This window comes from Columba livia, chromosome 24 (genome assembly GCF_036013475.1).
Source record: "Columba livia isolate bColLiv1 breed racing homer chromosome 24, bColLiv1.pat.W.v2, whole genome shotgun sequence".
Lineage (NCBI taxonomy): Eukaryota > Metazoa > Chordata > Aves > Columbiformes > Columbidae > Columba > Columba livia.
This window is the reverse complement of record NC_088625.1, coordinates 2,519,819-2,545,106: the sequence shown is the minus strand read 5'-3', so window position 1 is coordinate 2,545,106 and position 25,288 is coordinate 2,519,819. Positions and strand designations below refer to the sequence as shown.

Here is a 25,288-nt window from a genome sequence, read left to right as displayed (position 1 = left end):
GGGAGAAGCCACATAACTGCTTGATTCATTGCTTTAATTACCCTGTTGGGGCAGGGAGCAGCACTGGAGGGTGGTGTAAATTGTAAGGGGGGTGTGCATTAAAGAAGCGATGAAGAAGCAGCGGAGCCCACCCCCCTTTAACTTGCGCTCCACGTCGTGTGGCCAAGCGAGCTCTTGGCGGGGGGGGGGGGTGGGGGGGTGTGCGCAAATGCTCCCCACCTTGCAAAAAGGGGGGAAGTGTGCACAAATTCCTCCGACCTTGCAAAAAACGATGGGGGTGCACAAATTCCTCCGACCTTGCCAAAAGGGGGGGGGGGGGGGCACAAACACCCCCACCTTGCAGAAACCGGGTGTCTCCCCCACCTTGCAAAAACCGCCCCCCCCGCCCCCACCGTGCATCCCATCCCGTCTTGCGGGGCTGAGCCATCCCCGGCTGCGCGCAAGTTACTCCCCCTGTAACCATCACTTTTCTTCTTCCCTCCCCTTTTTTCCTTTCTCTCTCTCTCCCCCCCTCCTCAAAAAGCCAGGCAGCGCCGCCGAGCTTCGCTCCGCCAGTCAAGGCAGCGCTGCCGGGGGAGGAGCTGGGGGGGCGGCGATGGAGCCGGGCGAGCGGAGCCGGCGGGCGGCGGCCGCTTGAACCCCCCCCACCTCCGGCATCCCCGGTAACGGAGCCCCCAGACCCCCCGGCGCCCGGAGCCCACCCTGAGGAATGAGCGCTTTCCAGGCAGACCTGCTCCTCCTCCTCCTCGGCGCCTTCCTCCTCAGCCACGGTAGGGACCCGGCACTTAGTTGGGGGGTGTTGTGTGTGATTTTTGCTCTTTGGGGAAGGTGGGGGGGAAGAAAAAGGGAGGATTGCAGAGGGTTTTTTTAATGCATCTCTGCCGAGGCAGCTAGCTTTCTCCTTTTTTTTTTTTTTTTTTTGAGAAAAATCTTTAGCATGCAAATGAGTTCTTTCTGCTCCAGCTCCGTTAATTAGATCGTGTTTGTGTGTAAACACGGGTTTGCTCAGCAACAGCACCTACCCCTCCCAGCCGGTACCGATGGAGGATGAATTTCGGTTCTTGGGAGCATGAAGCCTCTTTGGCTGGTGGGAGAACCCGCTGGCTGCACCCAGGAGCCTGCGGTTGTAAAGCCGGGGTGGGGAGCGATTTGCTCCGGGAGGGAGGGATGAGAGGAGGGTGGAAGAGTTGCTTTGAGTGCAGCCAGCACAGGGAACTCCTGTGGTGGCTTTTTTGGGGGTGTCACAGCCAGATCCCACCTCCCCGCCAGCGTGGGAGCTGGGGCAGGAGCATGGGAATCAGCCTTGTAACTTTGCTACTTGCTTGTGTGCCCCCCACAAATGAAAATAAAACCCAAAAAGATTGGGGGTGGGGGGTGCATTTTGGGAAGCTGTGTTTGTCATGCTGCTGTATGCCTGGTCCATGGACTATGTGTCACCTGTGGAGGACGCTGAGCTACAACCAGACCCAAGCTTTGTGGATCTGCTGCCCGTCCCCTCGCGACGCCGGTGTCAAAGACCATCTGTGTCATGCCGCCCTGGTCCTGAAGCTGGCTTTTGTGAGGGTAGGGCTTGGGCTTGCTTTAAAACAAAAACCAAAAAAAAAGGCGAAAAAAAACCTGCTCCTGAACCCACGCAGCTAGTCCATCTGTTGATTAAATGAAGGATAAAACTTTTGGAGAGAGTGGTACTTCTCAATGGGCAGCTGCTTTTTTGCGCAGCCAGACATTATTGCTGAGCATCCCCCACCATACGCTGCGTTTCCCCCTATTCCCCGAGCAGGGACGTTGCATTGAGAGGCAGCTGTGCTTCTGCTTGTCCTCAGCTCTGCTTTTCCTGGGCTCGGATGCGATACTGGGCTCCCACGCTGCCCTCCCTTCCCCTCTTTTTCCTCTTTCCCCTCTCTCTGCTTGTACTAATGTTCCTTCAGGGAGAAAGCTGTGTTTGCATTTGCCTTTGCTCCTGCACAAAAGAAACCCACTGTGCCTTCCGTGTAGGTTTCTGGCTGAACAAATTCAAACTCTTGCTGGTGCGGCAGCGAGTCCGGGGATATATCAGCAAAATTTGGAAGCTGATCCTGTCCTTCTGCATCTCTCCCTGCTCCCACGAACCTCTTGACTTCCTGCAGGTCAAGTGGCAGTTTGTAACCAAGATGAGTAAGTTTGTGTCTGAGATCCAACGGGGAATTGATTCCTTTTTTTCCCCCCTCCTCCCTTTTGCAGCCATTATTTTTAATAAGGGCTAATGCACTTTTTTTAATAGCTCCTGCGTTAAAAGCTGCTGTATCCTGACCTCGGTTGATTTGTTTCCCTTGTCTGTACTGTCAGGAGCGTGCAGCTGGTACCTTGCTTATTCATGCTGGGTTACGAGGCAGAGAGATCGTGTCTTGCAGAGGGTTTTTGGCTCTTTTCTCCCGTCAGAAGAACCAAATGCATTTACATGGAGTTGCTGCTCACAGTACATGAGAAAAAGGGGATGTCGACAGCATAGTAGCTTTCCCCTTTGGGGTGAGACTGTGTGAAGGATCCCTAATAGGATTTCATGCAAAGGATTCCTTAAACCACATGGTACTTTGGGGGGGATGTAAGAACTGAAGCTTGTTTTCCAGCACATGTTGTTTGCCTCCCCTTGAGCAGCTGCTGTGGTTGTCCTGTTGTGTCCAGGTGTGGTGGCATTTGCTTTCCATGTGCAAAGATGCTCCTAAGGACCGGTGGGCTGTAGGGTTGGGATGTGTGTACCCACAGAGCTTCCATGCCTTGCTCTGGAGGGAGCTGGTGGGCCAAAACCCATGTGAAAAAACAGCTAAAAATCATTTGACCCTGCCTGTCAGGGGTTTTGGTGGCTGCTTTTTGTGGGCAAGGGACAGTCAGGGCTGTTGTTTCCTTGCCTGCAGCACCAAAAGTGCCTTGAAGGGATTTGCCATAATAAGGCGGGCAGGACTTATATTCCCCTGAGCCAAGGGCAGGAGGGATGGGAGGAACTCTGGTCTGGATATCATCTAGTTTTTTCAAAAAGCCTCGTGAAAAAGGCATTTTCCACCACTGGCTCTGTATACCTCTGCCCTTGGGTTTGGATTTCATGGGCTTCCTTGTGGCATCCTGCTGGTTTCCTGCAAACCGTGCAGGCTGAAGCTGGGTGCTCCCAGCTGAGCTTGCAGGAGGAGCAAAGGTTTTTGGCTCCTTTGCTACACCTGGGTGTACACGGGCATTGCTCAGCCCAGGAGAAGCATCATCTCTTTCTTACAGCTGACTCCTGTGCTTCTCTTGAGTTGATCTCAGAAGAACAAATTGCCTTTCCCTTGAGCATCCTCTGCCTTTCACCCTTGCAAGCGGGCTGAAACAACCCGTGCTTGCTCTTGCTGGAAGTTGATAGGTCTTGTTTCTTCCTCAGGGCTGTGTTTGTGGGGCTTTTTTTCCCCCCCCGGCTTTGCTTGCTCTTCCACCCACCTCCCCCGAAAGCTGTCAGGACCACAGTTTTGGTGGAAGGTGAGATCAAGTCGCAGCAGGATTTGCCTCATGCAGAGACTTGGATCTCTTGGTGGGAAGAAATTGATGCTGCCATGAAACTAGTGAATAGTTTACCCTTCCTTCCTCTGCTCCAGCAGCAGCCAAACTGGGAGGGGCTGGAAGCAACTGGGGAAAGAGCCTAAGCTGTAGGAAGAAGGACCACAGATGTACCTACAACCACCATCTCCTCTTACTGCCCTGTACCAACCTAGATGAATTTGGCAGGATGTGAAATTTACCTTGGACGGGGAAGATTTGTGCCTGCCTGGGGCTCTCTTTCTAAAGTCGTGTTTGCTTTCCCTCAGGGTGATGAATACCAAGTTCTCCGGGTGTTGCAGGCGATGTTTTTCTCCTTCACAGTTCACTTGGTTCCTCCCTGGAAGCAAATGCCTTGCAATCTTATGTCGGAGGGGTCTGTTATTAGCAGCAGTGGCTCAAATTCCTGGTTCCTTGTCATCAGCCCCCAGGTGAAAAAAGGGTAAAATTATACTGGTTAAGAGAAATCAGGCCAATTCCACCCACCACTGCTGGCTAGGACTAGGAGATAAGGATTTTTAGCATCTCGGGGAGTTTTTTTAGGTGCTCTGGGAGGTATGTGTACAAGGGTTGGTGGCTTTGCTTGCTTCTTGGGAAGCCAGCGAATTGCATGTGGTGCTGCAAAAGGAGTGAGTGCTAATGGGCTTTGAAAATTAAGGCAAGGAAGAGTGCTCGCAGCAGAAGTTGCAATTAAAAGCGAGTAGAAGACAGGAAAGGTTTGGAGAGGTTTTGTGGGGGTGGGATGTGCTGCTGGTGGAAAGGTGTGGGTTTGGTGGCACCACAGGAGTTCACAACTGGGAAACCAAAGTAAACCTCAAACTAGAGCTGGGATCCCCCAGTCTGTGTTATCCTGGGGGGAAAAAGTGCAATATTGCCTCTTGCCATGTCTGATTCAATACAATTTAGAGCTCCCCATCTTGAGTCTGTACCTCCTGCAGTGAGATTCATGTGAGGACCACAGATGACTTTGTTCAAACTGGCTTTTCTTGCAAGGTTTGAATTATTTGAAAAGAACAAGAGGGAGGAGCAGTGGGTTTGTTTTTTCAAGTGCACTTTGCCAGAGGGATGAAAGTGAGGAGAAACACCTGCCCTGATGCTGCTACCAGATTACACAGAGATTCCTGGAGAGTTTGTGCACAGCACATCTGGGCCAGATGTTGACTATTCCTCTGCTTTCCCATTGTTTTAGGGGAGGACACCAAATGGAGTAGAAATGCACACACAAATCCCTGACAGCTCCTGGGCTCTCTGCAGTTAGACTGCGCAGTTAGAATAAAAAGGCTCAATGCTCTTCTTCCTTTTGTAGCCCTAAATAAAGGGGGAGAGGCTGATGTGCCCCTTAGGTTGTGAATTGGCTGAGGATCAAGGTCTTTGAATAAACTGTTTTCCTACAAGTGGCTGCAATAGAAAGCGTGGCTGGCTTCAAACCTCTGATTTAATGATTGGTTTTGCAAATTTGCGTGGTTCTTCTGGCTTTCAGCTCCTCAGTGTGGTGCTGGCTGGAGGAGACTTCATGAAAACGCTGCTGGAGAAATGGCTTTACATTACTTCCAGGATCCTTCCAGTAGGATTAAACAGCTTTTTTTCTGCTTTATTTTAAAGACCAGCAAATTTATAACCACAATTGATGAAGGCCCTGATCCAGCCTCTTTTTAGGAGCAATACAAGTCTTTGACTTCTTTGAGAGCTACCTCTGGCCAAAGGGAGACAGGGCAGCAGTGATGGTTTACCATCTTATTTTATAAATCAATAGGTAGTGAAACAAATTGGTGGTAAATCAAGTCTCTTATTTGCTGAGATTTAAGGTGGTTGACAGATCTGAGAGTCTGTTCTTAAGGCTGCCTGCCCTCCCTTTGGGGCTGGCGGTTGTCCCAGCTCTCACAGGGGGTGTGAATCCCTTACACACAGTATTAATTTCAAAGGTGCTAGGAGACGTGTGGGGTTTTTGTTTTGGCTGGGAAGAAGTGAAGTTTAAAGCCTGCACTGCTGTTTCTAGGCAAGGGTTGAATAGCAGAATCCTGATGCTGCTCAGTACTCCTGGGTTTCTATTCCTTTGCTCCACTGCGCCTCAAGAAACATCTATAATCCAAACCGCTGGAGGAGGGAAGAGGAAAATATCCCTTTCTGAACGGTGCATTGTGGTAGGACGGAGCAAACGCTGTGTTCTGGTCTTGGAAACCGCGGCCCGACAGATGTCCTGGTTCAATACGCCTTTTGAGCGCCGTCAAGGCTGTTTATTCATCGCCTGGTTGGCAAGAGCCATGCTTGAGTGTTTGCCTTTCCCTGGTGGCAGCAGCAGCCTCCAAAGCAGAGCAGGAGGAGCTGGAGGTCGCTTGGCTGCTACGTGGCTCTTCCTTTATTGAGTTGCATTAAACAGCTTAAAAAATAAATCTAAATGTGCTTTGAGCGTACCTCTTAGCGAAGGGCCTCCTGCCTCTTTTAGCATCATCACATGCTAAGTAGGAGGTGGAACGCTCGTGTTGTTAAATTTGGATGCTAACTTCGGGATCTTCTCTTAATATGTTCATTCAACGCCCCCACTTGCAGCAAGAGCTTTTGGTCTGGTGCTTTTTGGGTTCTCAGAGTGGAGCAAGATGGGATTTTTTTGAGGGCTTTGCCATAACTGCTGCTCATTAGCTGTTGACGGAAGCACATCGGACTTTCAATTGGGATAATAGATGCTGTCTTTTGTTTCCAGTTACTTTGTGTTTGGTGGGATTGCTGTGCTGGTTTGATGTCTGTGTGGTCAGATGGTGGCTAATTCGCCTCTTAAGTGCCAGTGAATTTATGTTTTTGGGTCCCTTGCTGGCATTTTCAATATGACATGTGGCAGAGCTGTGGCGTGGATAACCTACCTGGGTGTGCCAGGCTTTGGCTGGATGCTGCAGCACCTAAAGGCTTTTGGCTGCCTCTGTGGGAAGGGAAATACAGAGAGAACTCAGTGATGTTTTTTTCAGGAGCTCGCTGCCCAGCGGGATGCACACTGCAGGCTGGGGGAGACTGGTTCTGTGATTCTGTAATTATAGACAAAATAAGCACCACTGAACTTTCTCAAACTTCCTCTTGGATGAAGGATCAAAGCTTTCTGCTGTGGGCCCAATATTACTTTTATTTTCCCCCAAGCAGAGAGTGAGTGGGAGAAGGCATTGGATTTACAGTCCCACCTTGCATTTTGGGCAGGTATTTACTCATTAACTTAATATTGCCTAACTCATTAAAAGATCAGAAATGAAGGGCCTGAATCCTCCTCAGGTTTTCCCTGTCTCCCCATAAGCGTAAATGAGTATTCAAGCTGTATGCTGCCAGTCAGTAAATGTCAATATTGGATAAGTGTTTCCTTCATATCACTGCAATTTAGCATAAGCTGCTTGGAAACAAATGTCTTCCATAAGCATGAGGTGTTTCAGTAAGTACACAGTCAACATTACTATGAGGATTAAATAAATGTCAGCCCCACTTGTGTGCTCAGCATCAAGTTCAGACAGCCCAAGCTGCATAATAGTGGTGACAATGGGAGGGATTTTGTGAGTCTTTGTGGAGAATGTAGGATGGAAGGAGACCCTTTGGGTGGATACCAAGGGGATGGGGATGCTCAGAGGGTGCAGATGCACCTTTCAGTGGTGTGGAGAGCAAGGGGTGCATGGACTATCCTCCAGAATAACAGGGCTGCTCTAGAGAGAGCCTTTTTTTGGCACTAGCTGGCAACCCAAAGCCAAAAGCTTGATTTAACCAGTTGCTGGCTCAGTGTGAGCATCCTTCTGAAGATCTGCCCAGGCCACCAGTGCTTGGCTGGACCTACCTCTTCTGTTTCCAGTGCAAACTGGGAGTTGCTTGGCTGCAATGGGCTTATCACCCCTCACTTTGCGTGTTCCCCGGTCACCCTAAGATGTCACCGGATGCTGCCTCGGTCCATGGAGGGCTCTACAAGCAAAGAGAGAAAATCTGGGAGTGTGGTGGGGGGGCTGAGCTGGATGTATTTCCATTTCCAGCCATGCAAAACTGCTGCTTTCTCCCCAGCTGGCAAGTAGTTGACTGTAGCCACTCGTTCCCAGCTGCACAAAAATAACTGTAGACAAAATCGTTAGGAGGCAGATGAGCCTTATCAGCTCCTCTAATGCCTGTCTCTGCTTCTGGTCTGTGTGGACTCGTTACCCTGCAGAGTGTGTATTTTAATGACTGGCCCTTGCTGTTCCAGGTGACTTGAGCAGAGCATCCCAGTCGTGTCCTAGCAGCCTTGGCGAGCAGTCGGGAAGGTTTTTGCAACTCGTTCCTAGAGCCGAGTCTAACCGTGGCTCTCGCCTCGTTAGGCTACACATTTACGGTGCTGAAGAAACAGCTTGCAGACATGTGGGGTGTCTTAATAATTCAGACTAGAGGAAGGGGGTGCAGTGGGGGGGAAGAAACACCAGAAACACCCGAGTATTTCAAATCTCAAACCAGGTCACCTCGCAGAAATAATGCAGCTTTTCTTCTTGCTTTTCCGCTTCAGCCTGGTGGTGGCAGCAGCAGCGCTCACATGGAGCCGAGCGATCTGTGTAGGGCTCTTTTGTAGAGGTGCAAGGTACCTGCTGGGCTTCAGCTTCTCGGGGAGACTTGGGGTTCGGCACCCAAAGCCACTCCCCTCACTGTGCTGCAGAGAGGTTATTGGAGGGATGGGGTAGGGAGGAGACTTGAGGGACCCCTCCTGAGGAGCAGTGGTCACCCCATTGTATGGTTGGACACATCTCCATGCAATGGGGCAGATCTTGAGATGACCCTGCCAAGGGGAACATAAATGCCATCAGCTTGCTCAAAAAGCAGCGAGGGTGAGGGTGTAGAAGGGCAATGTGGGGCTGTGTCTGACCCACTGCTTTTTGCCCCCTCTCTGGTGCTAAACTTATTTTTGCTGATGCCATGCAAGGAGGTGATGAACCCCCTGTGGATGCAGCAGCAGGGATGGATGCTGTAGCTGGTCAGTGGTGCCTTTGTTTTATTTATCTTTCTTTTTCTGTCCTCTCTCGCAGGAGCTAATCCCCAGAGTCTGATTTACCACTCCTCTCTTCTCCTTCTGGCTGTGTCTTTAATAAGCTGGGAGTGACTGGGGCACTGTCTTGGCCCCCCTCCCGGCTCCCCCTGTAAGTGCTGAAGGAACAGAAGCACCAGATGCTAAATTTAGGCACAGCTGTTTGGAGTGTTTTGTCCTCCCGATCACACAGTCTGACACTGTCTATGCTTATTCCTCATCTTGTCCAGAGACTGAAAAGGTTTAAGATATCAAAGCTCTGAGTTGGCTGTAAATTAACTCCTGTTTAAGCTGAAGCCTTGACTAGTAGATGGGAGATTTCTTGTGCTTTCCTTTATTTGCACTTATAAAAATGGAAATTACCCGGTAACCTCGAGAAAGGTGTCTTCCTTCTGTACTTGAGAGATGGTACTGCTGGTTTTTCCCTTGCTTGTGAGCTTCCCCACCAGAAACCAAGGGACACATCTTCAGCCCTGCTGCCCCTCAGCCTTTTTATGTGCCTAAACCCAGTTCTCAAGTGCAGTATGAACAAGCTCAGCAGTCCAGCTCAATCTCTGCATGCCTGAAGTTGTCCTGATCCAGTACCATGTCCTGGATATTAGGGAAGATTTAATGATTGCTTTTTCTCATGTGTTTTTTCCTTTTCCTCTTGTGTGTGTGTGTCTAGCTACCGCGGCAGCAACAGCTCCTTGAAGATTCCTCTTGCTCTGGTCATGCTTAAAATGATAATATTGGTTTAAGATAGACACTTGTGATAAACCAGCAAACACGATGCCCTTTGAAATTTTCAAAGCCCTCTTCTATCAAATGGGCTGGCTAGAAAGGCAACTGCTAGGGCACTCTGATTGCCACGCTTGGGATGCTAAACTCCTCCTAAAATTCCATTTTCTTTGAAAGAGCTTATACCTCTCACCTTCCTCTCCTTCTCTGGGAGGTGCTGGCTGCATCAAGGGGGTACTAGCTACATTGCTCAGCATATCTGTGCAATGTACTTCTTGTGTACTACCTGTCACCTCCCAAAATTTGACTCTTTTTTAAACCTTTTCGCAGTGGCAGCAAACCAGCACTAACTAGGTAAAGCAGGTTTTTCCTAGGGTTGAGTAGGAATGGAGGGAGGAAAGAGGGGGAGAGTGAAACTAATCAAGAAAAAGGAAAGGACCATATGCAGTTGTCAGATGGGTGGTGTCTGTTAACAATTTCTTTACAGTGGTGGTTATGGAGAGCTTCTCATCTAGCATAATGATTTTCTTTTTGCTGCAGCAGGTAGTTTCTGTCCGTGGTTTGGCTTTCTTCCAAGTGTACCGGAGTTGCTGTCCTAGTAGAAGCATTTTGCTTGAAATCAAGGAGAAAAATTGATGTTCTGAAACTTGTTGTGGAGCAGGAAGCATCTGAGCATTGTGGACTGGAAACGTTGAACTGGACTTGCCAAAATACCATGTTTTGATATTTGCAGGTTTAACGTATAGTTCAGGAAGGGTTTTTTTATGCACAAAGGATGGTGAGTACTGCTGCCCTCTGGATGAAGGGATGCTGGGAAGCTGGTTTAGAAACTATTTGAGTGTTGATTGCTGGTCATCCTTCTCTGGGGTTTGGAAATGGGGTGCAGATCTCTTCTTGACTTTAACCTGGTGATTTGTCACAATATATTTAATTCTAGGACAATGTTAACCTGATTTGCGTGTCTGCAAAGTGTCTTGGGGTAGGTTCAATGCGATTGTGTTATTTTCTAACACACGGCTGTTCTTTTGGTCTGTTTGTGTGCTCTTATTGCCCATTCTCCTGTACACCATGTGCCTTACTTGCTCTTCTCTGAAAGCACCCTTAAAATTGGCTCATGGTTATTGGAAAATATGGAAAGATTATAAAGGTGCCAATGATGTTCATCTGGCCCTGGTGCATTGAGCAGGACCTAAGAGGCAATTGAAGAGATTGATGGGCAGTAATGGGTATAATAGTAATTTTTGTCCTGTGTTTTTAATAGTGATTGACGAGAAACGCAGCTGGAGCCCCCATGTGGAGGCTGAGGGATGCTGTTAAATTACAGAGGCTTCTTAATGAGCCCATGTAATAAAAATGAGGCATAATGAGCAAAGTATAATAGCACTATTATGCTTAGAGTGCTCTAGCAGAGGGCTGAGCAGGCAGCACTGGGATGTGCTGAGGGATGATGTGTCTGGGATGAAGGGCTTTCCTGGTTGGGATGGAGATGAGGAGGTTGGAGAATATTTGGGAGATCTGGGGAAAATATTGGTTAGCCAGGTGCCATGCTTCCCTGTCATCCAATGGGAATGATGAGAAGATGGAGAACCAGAGATGGTTGATCTTCCATCCTTTTGGTTTTGTTTGTAAAAGGGTTTCTTTTGCTTTATTTGTAAGGTTTGGGCAAATCTCTGCTCTGGTTTTTATCCACTTAACTTAACCTTGGGGAAGCCCACGCGAGCATCCTGGCTATGTAAGTTGAATTGCAAAGGGGTGAGACTTTGTGTCGGGAGGGTAAAGCAATGGGATTTTTTGGCAGCCTGGATGTGCAGGGAATTGATAAATTAGCCAGATTGGGGCTGTTTTGGGGGTGTAGGTGGGAAGTGGATTAGCGTCTGCAGAACAGTTATGTCTATGCTGCTGTTAAATGTAGTTAAACTTGAGTGACTTCTAATCTAATAATGAAAAGGAAGAGAAATAAGTGTTCTCAGTGATGCATGCCCCTCACTGTAACTACTAATTGAAAACAGATATTTACTTTTAAAATGAAAATGTAATACGATAAATGGCGGGTTGAGGATTTTGCGCACGTAGGAGGGAGAAATGAATGTGTGCAGCCTCCCGTCTGCTCTGCGCCCAACTGGGAGCAGGACCTCCCATGCTGTGGGACCAGTAAGCTGGAGAAAGTGCCTGAGGCTCATGTTAGAGCTGAGCTCAGAGCTTTGCTTTGCTAAAATGGGGTGCATTGAAGTTCTCTTCACCTCTTTCTCCTGTCCCCTGCAACCTGCCTGAAACAAGCAGCAGCCAGAGCCAGAGTCGCAGTGCTTTTTAAAGCAGTTTATAGGCAAAGCTCAGTGCTGCGTGACCAGTGGCCATTAAAGGATGCTCCCTGACAAAAGCATCCCCCCAGAGCACTGTAATCTTTGGAGGGAAGCAGCCTGGCCCCTAATCCCTTTGTGCGGAGTTCCTGCTTGTTTCTTCGTATGGGTGCGTTGATGCAATTTGCATTTTTTGCACTCTTGATCGTATGCATAGAATTCAAATTGAAAACAGGGACTTGAATAGATTTGCATGCTGATGAGGCGGTGGTTTTATTTATTTATTTGGAGCCTTCTCAAGCAGGCGGCAGGCTGCTGGAAAGCCACTTGTGCAGCTCTGGTGGTGTTTTACCCTGAGACTCACTTGTCCCCTGTGTAGTTGAAGCTCATGGTCTCTGCTCCGGCAGCTCTTGGCTCCATCCTTCCGAACCCTTGTGGAGGCAATTATGGAGATGGAAGGATAATTTCAGCCCAGCTTAACTCACCAGAGATGCTTTTTTGTGGTTATACTGGTGCTAACTGGGTCTGGGTGTGGACCTGCCACATGATGAAAGGGAAACAGTACAGTGTTGGAGCTGGTTAGAGCTGACATGAGCTGTTCAATGCTGAGTATTGGCAAAATAATGGGATTGTGCCCCTGCTCTCTCCATGACTTTGCAGCAGCACTCAGAGCAAGTGTGGGTACCTACTGCCCATGCTCCTCATCAGAACCTTCATCACTGGGCTGTTACTTCTGCAGTTTTTTCAACCAACCTTGGGATGTTGCTTATGGGCTTTGGCTGTCATGCCTGTCAATCCTGCTCTGCTGAGGACATCTTCCATTGGCGCTGCTGTGGTCCTCCTTGATGGGAGCCTTCCAGCCTTTTTCAAGGTCAGAAAGCTTGGGAATATCAAGCAAAGTGTCAGACAGAGAAGGGGGAAGCCAAGGGCCAGGAGGAAAAAAATGGTTCCCAAAATGCTGCACCATTGCTGGGGAGGAAGAAAAAGGCACCAAACCCCAGGTGTTTTGTTGAATTGCAGCTCTGTGTCCCTTCGCATTCTCATCCCCTGCCCCAAATCTACAGCACATAGACCTGGCTTAGAGCTTAGTGTTCAGCCTGCCTGTGCCAGCTCTCCCTCCCCAGATGACTTCTGCTGCAGCTGAGTTCATAGCTGAATGACGGCCAAGCTGGGGCTTTGGAAATGGCAGCAGGAATTTGGGTCACATCGTGCTGCCCCGGGAGGGCGAGTTTCTCTCGGAGCAGTCTGGATTCCAGTTATTATTTTACGGGGGATGTTGGAGGTTGATAAGGGAGCTGTTCTGACTGCCGGTGGGGCTTATTTGGGGCTTATTGTATTCTCCAGTTTGTATTTTAATATAGTCAAAGGTGACTTACAACTTTAATATTAATTTTAAAACTGATTGCTTGAGTGCTTTTTTTATCTATGTGAAACCAGATTAATCTCGGCCTTCCTTGATACTGCTGGTAGCTTTTCTTTCCCTGGCTTGGAGACACATGTGGTCTGTGTTGCACCAACAAAAGACAAGATGGGAAGATGTTTGCGTAGCGATAAATAATTGTCACGGGGTCTGCTTTTCTTCCAGAGAAATCTCCACTCTGCAAGCTTGACAATAGCATCGGTGGGAGCTCTTGCTTTTGTAGCAGGTTCTCTTCCTCGGCTTGTGGAGCGGGGCTTTGCCGAACAATGTCCGGCTTTGTGCTTCCCATAGAAACCTCATTTTTGTCGTCATGTTTCTCCCCAGTTTTGTGGGCTCTCTGTAAATGCATCTCCTTCTGTGCCACTTTGTACTGCCAGAATTATAATTCCTTGTGCTTGCTCTGCTGCTTGCAAGATGTTTTGTGCCCCAGATGACAATATTTTGTGGCATGAGAAGGTGGCCTCGTGGCAGGGACAGTGTGGTGGGTCATGGGGAGCTGGAGTTCAGTCCTTGTCCTTCCTTGGGTGGTCATGCCAGGCTGGAACATCCAACAGCTGCTGGAGCTTGGAGGTGCTTCTGCATGTAGACACCCAATTTGGGATGTTTTAAGACACCTTTGCCTGATACTCTAAATAGATGTCATGCCTTTTAAGATGACCAAAGTTGAGGCCCCAAAACAGAGTTGCGTTAGGTAAAATTCAGTTTTAATGCTAGGCTGCCTTTGAAAGTGGAAGCTGGTGCTCTCTGACACTTTCACAGATAATAATCCCAGACCTTGTGGTCCAGCTGAATCCCATTGTTTTGCTCTGGGATGCTCGGTGGCTGGTTGTGTTGCTGCAGATGCTCTGGGTTTAGGAGCAGCTTTGCTGGTCCTGCTGGTCTGTGGAGCATCAGTGGGTGGTTGGTCTTTAGAATGGGAAGAGAAGGATCAGAGTTGTGACTCTGGAGACCTGTGGTCACGAATCTTCATGTCTTGAGCATTGACCAGCCTGTATAAGAGTGGCACATGTTAAATTTACCCTAAATAATGAGTTTACAATACACTGTACTGGGAATATTGTTGGCACCTCAGTGAATGATTGATGGAATCTCATCCCTTAGGAATAAGTGCATTTCAGAGCTTGTTATTCCACGTACAACATAACTACTTATATATAAATATGCTGCACTGGGAACTGAATAGACCTAGTGAATCTGACCAGTGGCAGGTGAGGGAAACTGAGGCACAGAAGTCTGCAGCAGAGATCTGTGCTAGTTTGTATTACAGCCTGGGGGGAAATTGGTTTTCTTGCTAGAGCTACTCCATGTCTGTCTTTCCCCCATGTTGTATTTCAGCTTGAGGTGGGAAACCATCAGCTATTGTGTTGCCTCAGAAGCCAAACAATTTATTTTAAGACAGTGACAAGACCAAAGAGCCGTCGAAGGCAAGATTTGACACTATGCAAGTGCATGCCAAACAGCAGCCGCATAAATCCCATTTGTTTTACATTTTGGAGCTTAATGAGACAGAAATCACATGGCAATTGTCATATGTGAAGGCAGAGTTTGCTGGTTTGCGTTTAACTAAAGCAACCGCCGTATGCGGCACCATCTCTGAAACTGAGCCGTGATACCCGCTGGCTGCATCACTGCTGCGGTGGGGAATGGACTTTGTGTAGCTGCAAGGTGGTGTTTGCCACAACACTCAGCAAATATTGCATGTATAAAACCCCTGGCAGCAACACCGGGTTCTCTTGGAAGTCACCAGCCTTTTGTTCAAAGTACTTGAGTATCCCACCCTTCATGCAAGGACTTGAGGAATGCAGTAATTGAGTCCAGAAGCCAAATTTTTGCACAATTTCACTAGGATATGGGTATTAGAAACCTACAAGGTGTCCTTTAGGGTGATTTGTAGGAAGTTCTAAGGAGCATTGCTCTGGGACAGCTGAATGCGGTAGGTCCAGATGTGCCACTTGCCCACCAAGGGCTGGAAACGGTTCTGGAAATCATCTCAAATCTCTATAAACCATCAAGCTTTCCTGTTGTGTTTTTTTTTCAGTATAAACCTATATCTATTTAAAGTTAGTCAAACAATAGAAAGGTATTAATGTCAGAATGCATTATCTTGGGTAACTTGCTTCGTCTCTGCTAATTCGTGTCTTAGCTTTCCAGATAATGTTCATGAATTGCTAAAGCAGTATTTTAATATTAACATAAGCTACAGTCCTTTTGGCAGCTGTTAGAGAATGGGCTGTGTATAGAGCTCTCAATTATTTTTGTCCCCCACTCCTTGTCTGAGCTGAATGCTGAAGAAATGCTATATTGGCTTAACTGAAAACAAGACTGAAAATATTTGTTTCTGGTCAAATAAAACATTTCATCTGATATGATATGTTCTTTATTCAGACTTAAAAATCCCTTTTTTTAATAGTAAATTAACTTCAGGGATGAGGGGGAGTGCGGGAAGTTAATGTTTCATGTAGAGAGGAAGATGTCTAAATAAACCACTTTCACTTTTGACACCCACTCCCCTGTTTCAGTCCGAACAGCTGAATGGGTTTGATGGGAGTTCATGAATAGTGTCACTTGACCCATATCTGCATGTTGGAAATACTGTGCCGAAGACACAGGGCGAAGAGCTAATGAGTCATTTTTCTAATGGGTATCTCGGTAGGTGAGAGAAGAACTGAAATTATGGATTTGAAGGAATAATGGGACTGTAGTTAGGTGACTAAATCTTACTCTTAATCATCCCGGGGGCGATGAAGAAGGGAAATTGTGAGTCGGATCATTCTGATCACATAAGTTGTGGGTGAAAATAGTATTTTGCAGCTATCCTAGAGCTCCTGGGGGAAGAGGGGGAAACAAACCCAAGCTGACAGTGGTCTTTTCTCATTGAGAGGTCTCCTGGATGGTGTTGATCACGTTCCATCAACGGTTACATCAAAAACATATTAAATGCCTTAAAGGTGAAATGAGCAAAGGCTTGGAAAATAATTCAGGTGGGACATCCCTACTGGTCCAGGTCTTCTCCTGAACAATGGATGTTTCTCTGGGTATGTCTGTTTGGATGTATCACCTTTCAGGTTTGCGCTTGGGGCACTGAGAAGGGTGCTATCTGTTCCAATGGAATAATTGAGCAATCGCATTGTCCTGGACATAGCAACTAATGATTTTTTTCTGTATGATAATGCATCTTCATTACTCTAGGGAAGTCATTTGCTCCTGTGAAGACAGGCCGCTCATTCCTTTCATTGTGTGGGTTAAGAGGAAATAGACTAATGGCTTAATTAAAGGGTTCTGGAGAAAAATCTGTCTTAACTCTTTAATTTTTTTGTATTTAAAGAGTACCACAGGTATGAAGATTACATATGAAGGCATGCCACAGCCTTGGCCTTGTCTAGAAGAACTATTTGGTACCATTGCATCAAGTGAGGGACACAAATGTCAGGTCTTAATCCATCACCCATCTCTCCTGTAAGCCATCTGTGCCCACTGGAGTAGACATGCACTGCACTTCTTTGTGGGAAATGCTGAGATTTATTCTGTGCAAAAAGGGGAGCGTTATTTAAATCTGCACATTTTGCAGGATGTGAAAGCAGCTCCATGTAATATACAGCTTTCCTCTCCACTGGGACCGCTCTATTAACATCTTTCATTTGTGTAGTTGGATGCTTTGCAGTTCCTTTTAGCGGTGATAATCCAGCAAAGTCCTCTGTGTTGTTCACACTGCAATATTTATGGAGCCAGCCTTCCTTTTAATTTCCTTGCCGAGGCTGGCTATATGCAGAGACATAATATAAACGGTGGCTTTTGTCGCACAATAGTTCAGGCTTTTCCCTTGGTGGGATGTAGGGCTTTTCAGTGACTTATTTGGAGCTGATTTGCTATCCTTTTGGAAAAGGAATAGGAAGGTTTGAGTGTGTCTGACAGCGATTGTGCTCTTGCGAAGACAAATAGTGGTGGAAAGCCCTTGTTTGGGAACCAGGTCAATGATTTTGAGCAGAGTCAACAGGGCCAGCGGGTAGGATAGAGGGGACCTGCTTGTTTGTATCTTTCCATCCACCCTTTTTAAAGGAGTGAATGAGAACTGTCTTGCAAATGAGCAGCATCCTGTCTTCTTTACAAGCTGGGTTTTTGGGGTCCTACAGAGGGGAAGGGAGCCCTTCTCAGGTGATTTGTGCTTATGAGTGTTTCTATGCTGGGACTTGTCTTGTACCAGGAAGGAGAGCAGAAGGGAGCATGGCAGAAGCCAACGTGATGGGGCACATCCAAAACAGTGCTCCTGAGGCTGGTACTTTGGCTCATTTAGGTGCTCAGCTTGGCACGGAGGCACTGGAGCACCCGGCATGCACATGCATCCCTGTCTTCTGCAGCTCTGATTCCTCCAAGCTTCTTTCTCTCCGTTTTGCACAATTAAATATTAAAGCCGGTAAACACTTCGGCTCGTCTGCGCAGCACTGTCAGCCCAATTATCCTCCTGCAGGGCTGTCATATTGTGCCAGTTGCGTCCCTGGGTGCTGGCAGCCTTTAGCCCACACGCCAGTCATCGCATCGAGGAAAGCTCCTGCTCTCCAGCCCTCTCTTCCCACCTCGGTCTGCAGCTTTTCAGTGCCTTGGGGTTACCTGTGTGAGATATTGGGCTGCCCACACCTTTTCAAAACAGCCATAAAGAGCTGTTTGTCCTCCTAAAGCTGTTTTGTGGGTTTTGACAGCAAAGTTTAACCTAAAAATATGTCAACACAGGTCGGACCTGTTGCACTATGAAGCTGTTTCTCACTCCCCAGAGCTACAGGATGGTAATTCTACAGTTTGGTCCCACCAGGCTTGGGTGCTTTGTGTGGGCCTGCAGCACCCAGGAAACTTTTGCCGCCTCCCTGTAGTAGTGAATGTGGATAATTATGGGATTTTGCTGCTTCCAAAATATTGGAGTGAAGGCATTGGCTTCTCAACTTCAGAAATGTGTTCTCCTCAGCCCCTATCCCAATATCCTTTTGGTAACTTAAAACCCTTTTTGTATTCTTATACAGCTGATGAGATTTTGCTGCAACCAGTCAAGTAGAGCTGGTTTGTTTTTTGGTGTTGATTTTTTTTCAGTCTTTTCAGAGCCTCAATATTCAGTGGAGTCCATTTCCAAGAGGGATGGGACAGCATGATTTCTACTGTGGTTTTGAAAGACGCTTTAAGTGCTTGAACTCCTGCCATCACTGAGTTACATGCCTGAGTCTGGCCTTGACTGTGCAGGTTGAATTTCTCACTGTGATTTTCACGGTAGTCTGTATTAGCGTCCTGTCGTCTGCCAGACAGATGAGTGTTAACAGCTAATAGGGTTTCTCTTTTCACTCAGTGGTGACGTGCTGTCCCAGGCTTTGGCATCTGAGATCGTCAGTGTGAATATTGCCATAAAAGCAAGAAATCCTGTGCTGTGATAATCAGCATATGCAGGGTTTTGCCCCAGAACAAAATTCAGGTGGGAATTTTTTTCCTCCATCTCCATTTAAAGTTATTACCTATTGGGATTGCCATCAGCCAGGCTCTCTTGTCACTCAGTATTTCCTTCCTGGATCGATAAATCTTGGTATTGATTTCAAAATAAGTTGGTATCTTAGAAGCACAGTGGTGCTGGCTCCAGGAGGAGCTCAGGGCTCTGCTGCTGTTTGAGATCTGAATCTCATTTCCCTGTGGGTTATATCTGCAGGTTGCCACTTCCATAGTCAGCTGTAGGATTGTTTTTGGCATCTGTATCTCAAAACCAACTTCTCCCTCTGGAGAGGAGGAGACCAGAAGTGCTTTAGCTGAAGGGAACAGTCCTTTTGTGTTGCTGAATTTTGTTGTATTGTGGGTCAAGGGCTCCTATTTGCCTGTAGTGCCTGTGCTGCTTCTCAGCTGCATCTAATTTGTGTTTGTTTTAGAGCTGTCGAATAGACTGGTGGCTCTGGCCATCTTGTCCCTTTGCTCCCCAACACCTTGTTTTCCAGCCCAAGGAGACCTCCTGGAAAGCTGGTTAATAATGCTGGAATCTCTCTAGGCTGGATGAACTTGTCCCTGTGGTGGCTTTTGTCCTATAAGAGATATTTCATAAGGAGCTTTACTGTTTTATACCGGCACCAGATCTTTCAGGCTTAGCTGGCTTAGAAGCAGCTGAAGCATCAGGCAGGATCCCGTATGAAATCTGTTGGGAGTAATGAACCACAGATGACTCTGTTTTCCAAATCGATATCAAGCTGCTGTTTCTAGAAAGCTGCCAACCACACAAATGTGAGGTTAGGGATGGCAGAGTGTTTTCATGGGGGAGTCGGGAAAGCTGTTGGTGCTATCAAATGTCTCTGCTTTCCACCCAAGAGGCTTCTGTGTTTCCGTCTTGGGTGAAGTGTTTGCTCCTGTTTTCTTCCTCATTCCTTGTGCAGCTTAGTGCAGTTCGTGCTTGCAGAGCTCTTCTCAGGTAAAGCATGCTTGAAAAGTGCAAAGTATTTATTATTATTTGCATAGCAGCCCCGACCTGCTGTGAAGAAGCAGCCCTTCAGCTCTGCTGAGTAAATATACCTTCATTAAAAAAAACACGCTCTGCCTGTACTGCCTCAAACCACTCTGTCTCATGTTCATCTGCTTTTTCATGTGTAAAAGTCTTAGGAGTATTTGACTTTAATGAAGTTTGAGTGTGCAAAGTGCCTGCCTAGACCAGCACAGTGCAACATCTTGACCCTGACAGTGCTGGTGACAGATATGAACAGCATCCAGGTGGGCTGCTGAGAAGTTATTTGCTTTAAGGAGCATGTCTACACCCTGTTTAGGAGTTGCCTTTATATCTGGAAACCTGCAAGCTTGTGTTCCAGCTAAAGGACCAGTTCAAGGTGGTGTGGGGGTGAATTTTCAGCTTGGTTTCCTGGAAAGGTGTATGAATTGAGGCTGTTTGGGGGCTCCTTGTTGGAAATGTTGTCGACTCAAGCCCTGCTCCTAGGCCATTGCACCCACACTTCAAAGCTGCTTTAGTCCTGTTAGTGCAAAGCTGTTCGGCTTGCAAATGGGATGCCAAGGTTTTCCATGCTCTCGGTGGCCCGTAAAATCTTCTTGAGCTTTACATGACGTTAAGGCTTGAAGAGTCGCTATTTAAAGCAGAGTGTTTTCACAAGTGCTTGAGGTTGGCTTAGTGCTGCTCTTGTTGCTGTTGATTTAAGCCTAGTTCAAACAAACTTTGCTTGCCACTCTGAAAATATTCCCTCCTCCCTCCCAGAGGAAGGCAGGCAGATAGCTGTATTAGAAGAATATTTGGGAAGCTCTGGGGCTTTATAACACAGCAGGATACAACCATTTGCAGCCTGACTGCTGGAGATGCGGAGGACAGAAAGCATTGGCCATGATCCTTTAGCTTCCCAGCCTTGGCAGATATGGTAAATCGGATGCCAGGCAATGCTGGGTGTTAAGGGGAGCGGTTATTTCTCCTTCATAATTCATTGGTCTGTGTACAGGTTCAAGTGGGAAACTGCTTTGTCTTCAGCATCTTGCTCAAAACAAGTTGCACATCTCAACAGATTTCCTTGATAAATTCCTGGAGTGTACCCTCATCTTTCCCTCTTGGCATCTGACAAATGAGGGTTTTGTTTAGCGGTTCTTATCGACTTATTTGCTTTTAATGTAACTGTGTCACAAAGAACTAAGAACCTGGGCAGCAAGAGAATCTTGCTTGTCACTTTGGGGTCTCGTCTTTAATTTAGGAACTGGGGTAAATTGCTGTGGCTCTTAATAGTGCTGGTTTCATCCGAGGTTTTGTGTTGTAGATGGAGAGTCTCGTGAAGCTTCCCAAAACCCCAAGAAGATGCCAGGGATAGAGAACAAACAAAAGATGCTGTAGTGTCACTGAGTAAAACTGAGAAAGTTGAAATCCATCCCCTCTGCATTTTGCTTTCCATGCAGTTGTTGGTTACCAGAAGTTGTGAGGACTGTGCAGCCACGCATGCAGGTTCTTGGTCCTTCTACCCAAGATGAAGGATTTCTGCTGGCTTGCTAATTAATCTGCCAAGGATGGGATTTGCCAAAACACTTAAGAGCTGAAGTTCAGCTGGCTTGCAGGAGGATTAGAGCTCTTAAAGAGGCAAGGATCTTAAAAACCTGGTGTTACTGTCACCTCTGTGTTGGAGCAGGCAGTCTGGGTGTCTGTTAGAGTCATTTGGTCCATTTTCTTTTTATTTTGTCTTTTGATGCCCTAGTGTTTTTCATACTGAACCACCTTTAAGACAAGATGACTTTATTTGCTGGTACGGAGCACGGCAGATGTCATCCTAGCGTCCTGCCATGTCTCTCACCAGTTCATAGCAGGTAGAGCAGAATTAAAACCTAGGAGGATTATAAGCAGCCAAGACGCAATTACTTAGGGAGAAATCCACTAGGATTTTGCTCAATACCACATCTTAAAAGGACTTCTGGGGCTTCTTAGCTGTCTGGAAGCTTTGGAATCTGCTAAGACTGTGCTTTGAGAAAAGTAAGTCTTAAATCTGTGGTGCTGGGGAGGTGGGGAGAGAAACCCTCAAAAGGTGCAATTTCCTCTGGGCTACTGTGGGACAGTTGGAAGAAGAACCAAATAGTGCATTGGACCAGCTTTATCCAAGAGTATACTTTCCAGATGCCTCCTTCCCTGTCCTGCCTTCTTCCAGGACCTTCCCCAAGCATTTTGGCTGATTGCTAACCGTATTGCTTTTTATCCTCCTCCCATCTGAGTGATGCTCCCTCCCCCAAGTCCCAGCACCATATGTCATTAAAATGCTTAGACATGTGGAAAAGGCCTTGACAGAGATTCAAGGAGACAAGGGAGATGCGGACAAGCAGAGACTTTGTCAGATGGAATGATTCTGACATTAGCAACGCTAACCTGAAGAGAAAGATACAGCTATAGGAGGGGGATGGATGGGCTGGGGGACGTGAAGTGACAGAGGCATGGGGATGAGGGACACTGAGACACGGAGGGAAAACCAGAGCAATTTCCAGTAGCAAACAAAGCGTAAACCAGCGGTGGGGATGGGGAGGACCTGAGCATCGTCTCAGTTTCACAGCGCAGGGCAGCCTGTGACCCTGCCTTGCCTAAAGTTTGGGGATGTTTAGGTCTGAGACTGGCAGAGCAGATCTTGTTTTTTCCTCCTCCACCCTTTGGCAAGCCAGGAGGTTTTTTTGGGAGCCTTTTCTCCCCAGCTGTCCTCCCACAACCCTGTGAGTAAAGCTCAGCTTCCAACAATACCAGGTGAAGGTGGAAAAATAGACCTTGTGAGCATTTTTAAGCTTTTTACCTTCATTTTTACCTTCTTGGCTGAGTCTGTCTCCATCTGTCACCTGCTGCTGTTTGCCCAGGTGCAGGATTCCCCTTGCTCTCTCCTATTTTCATTGGACTCTCCTTAAAAAGACAAGACAGTTCTGTTTTGCTGGTTTGCTATCACGCTTTGAAGGTATTTTTTGCCTGCAGAGAATACCTCTGAATTGCTTTGTGATGCTGTAAAGAAAACAAATGAAACCAAGCCTGCCCTGCTCCCATTGATAGGAAGAATTGAAGCATCCACATAGGTGGCAAGCGTAAGATGCGTATGTGTATTTGATATTCAGGGCAGGAAACAGGTGGGGGGTAAAAACCCAGCAAAGAAATCATTGTGTTGTTAATGCAAATATGCCCATGGTTCAGAAACACCAAACAAATGAAACACTTGGAGCTGGGAGGGGAGAGAGGGGGAAAAAAAAACAGGCAATTCCCAAACTACGTGCAGCCTGCAACAAAAAACACGGCTTCTCTTGTTTAAACAGACTTGGCGAGAAAGTGCCAAGAGGAACACCATCTGGAAGGGAGTGGAGCATCAGAATTCAGGTAAAGCAAGTCATTAGTGAACCAGGGAAGGCAACTGTATTGTAGAGGCTGCTCCTGCACATCCCTCCTCGCTCTGTTTGCTGAGAGAGGTTATTTTTATTTATTTACAAATAGCTGGAGGCTGGGAGTCTCCAGCCAGCGAGGATTCGCCCTGTGCTCTTTGTGGAAGGGCTGGGAACCTCTCCATGTCCATCATTTGTAAAATTGGTTAATGTTATCATGTTCTCTCAAGTGGTCAGATTACAGCATCTCTAAAGATGGGGCATTTCAACCAGCATCCAAATGCTGTAGTAGCCTCCTGTGCCTTATTTTCTTGACTTTTTTCACTTGTGTTCTGTGAGGGATGTGGTGATCTGCCTTTAAATGTAAGGGCAGATATTTGCTTTTGGCTGGGTGATGCTTTCATAGAGGCTGGGCAAAGGTAGTGTATATGGTTTTCTCTTGTACCTGGATATGATTACCAAAATTTTACAGTGTCGCCTTAATTTCTGTTCTGGTGGCTGTTTTTTCTCAGTGTATTTCTCCTCCTTGTCTCTCAGCACAGTGGTATTTCCCCACATGAGTCACTCTGCAGACAGCACATTATTTCTGCAAGTACCCTACATAGAACAAACTTTGTATTCTTAAGTATGAAGGGAAGCGTTCTTAGGGGAGGCAAGCTCAATTTGTTTAACACTGTAATTCACCGTTAGAAATCTCTCTCTTTTGTCGCAGACAGAGTCATTGGATGCGTCAGCCTTTGATCTCAGCGGCTGATCTTCTGCATGTAAGAAATTTCAGTAACATTTTAAATTATGTGTCTAAGTTCCCCATTACTACCATGTTGTGCTTAGATTTAGGGAGACTGTCGAGTGGTAGATAAATACTGGATGAGGCGCTTTTTAAAATAGTTTGTTTTATTACGTGGGTATTTTTCTGTACGAGATGCTCTTAGGAACTCGGATACTGCATTTCCTCCCCTGCCATTTAAAAACATGCTCCACAAGCATGAGTTTATTGTAGTTTGCCTGATTTGATAGATGTTGATAAATGATAGATCCTATAACTAGTGGCTTTGGGGCTGAGCATGCTTTGTGGTTGGATTTAGATTTGCTTCTTACTCTGCAATTAATTCCTTGGGTGACCCTGGGAGTGTTGCTTCATATGTCTAATTTACTATGTTATATATAAAATAAGTATCTCCATTTAGAAAGTCTAAATGAAATATCTTGATAGATGGGAGATCAAATAGTTATGTGCAATGGGTTGCAAACATGGGGTTGCATTTCCCCCTCCGGTGCCGTGCTGTGTTCCACTGGGGTTAAATCCAGCCTTTTGCACTCATCTGTCAGGCTCCCGTGCTAAGGAGATTCACCTTGTTGCTTTTACACAGCTTCAGGTCCCTGTGCTTTGCTTAACGGGATTGTCTGGCCGGGAGACAGCTGGGGGAAAATTTAAAGATGTGCTTTTTCTGCCACCTGTGTTCTTGCTGGGAAAATCTATGGGAGCGAATCTCTCAAGGTGCAGGAGTGGAGTGCTTAGGAAACACAACTGAGACTTCTAAATCTCCTCTGGAAGCATCCACCTGAGTGCTAACCATGTTTTAAAACCAGGTTTTAAACCAAGAGGCTTGAACTGTGCACACACGAGCTTGAAAAGAGTGGACCACCAAGATGAAGTGATGCAGCTGTTGGGGCATTGAAGGAGAGGCTCTGGTTGGTTTGGCAACTCAGTGCCCAAAACCTCCAGTTTTGGGGTTTTCTTTGAGTTCTTGGCCCTCTTTTCTTTCTTGCACATGGTGATTGAACCCATTTAATAAACCACAACAGCAGCAGGAGGGACTGGTCTCCACTCCTCAACAAATCTGGTGGCGTGGCAAGAGAAAGCTGACTTTTCTCCAGGGCTAACAGCCTATAGCTATTGCTAATAGCATAATTTCCAAGCTGGCGTTCTCTTTTGAAATCCCATGAATGGGATAGGAAGGGTCAAATTTAGAGCTTTTTAGCTACTTGACCTCCCGCTTTTATTTTAAACAGGCTGTGCTTGTGTTTTGTTAGGAGAGTGTTATAGGAACCCTGCGCCTGCACCACTAGTATCTCACAAATGGATTTATAGTCACAGCGATGCTGGTTACTCTTGTTTAACAGGTGGCTTAAGTCGTCTCTGAATATGTTGACTTCAGTACAATGAAGTAAATGTATAAAAAGGTGGGTTGTTTTGTTAAAGATGAACCTGTGCTCTGAGCATGTGGTGTATTTTTTATCAGAGGAAGGTTGTAGCTTCTGTAGGCAGAGACATATGTAGAATGGAACAAAATTTCCTCGGGTGGGCGTTAAGAGCAAAGACACATTGATTGGAAGCAGTGAGGTCTGGTTGGCCACCTACCTGCCTGGGGCCTGTGGTTTTCTACTGGCCTTTGCCTTTTGCAGCACGGGCACATTACTGCCCTTTGAAGTGCTCAGAGAGCTAAAGGAGGAGGGGAAAAAACCCAAGAAATGGGTGCAAAATTT

At 46.8% G+C, this 25,288-nt stretch overlaps 1 protein-coding gene across 1 annotated transcript in view; it reads left to right on the top strand.

The window, feature by feature from the left end:
* The first annotated feature begins 527 nt into the window (after positions 1–527).
* Positions 528–25,288, top strand: part of KIRREL3 (kirre like nephrin family adhesion molecule 3) — a 219,468-nt gene continuing 194,707 nt past the window's right edge. Inside the window, 1 exon segment of the mRNA XM_021295955.2 lies at positions 528–770. Coding sequence (XP_021151630.1) covers positions 710–770 — 61 coding nt within the window. The 5' untranslated portion in view covers positions 528–709.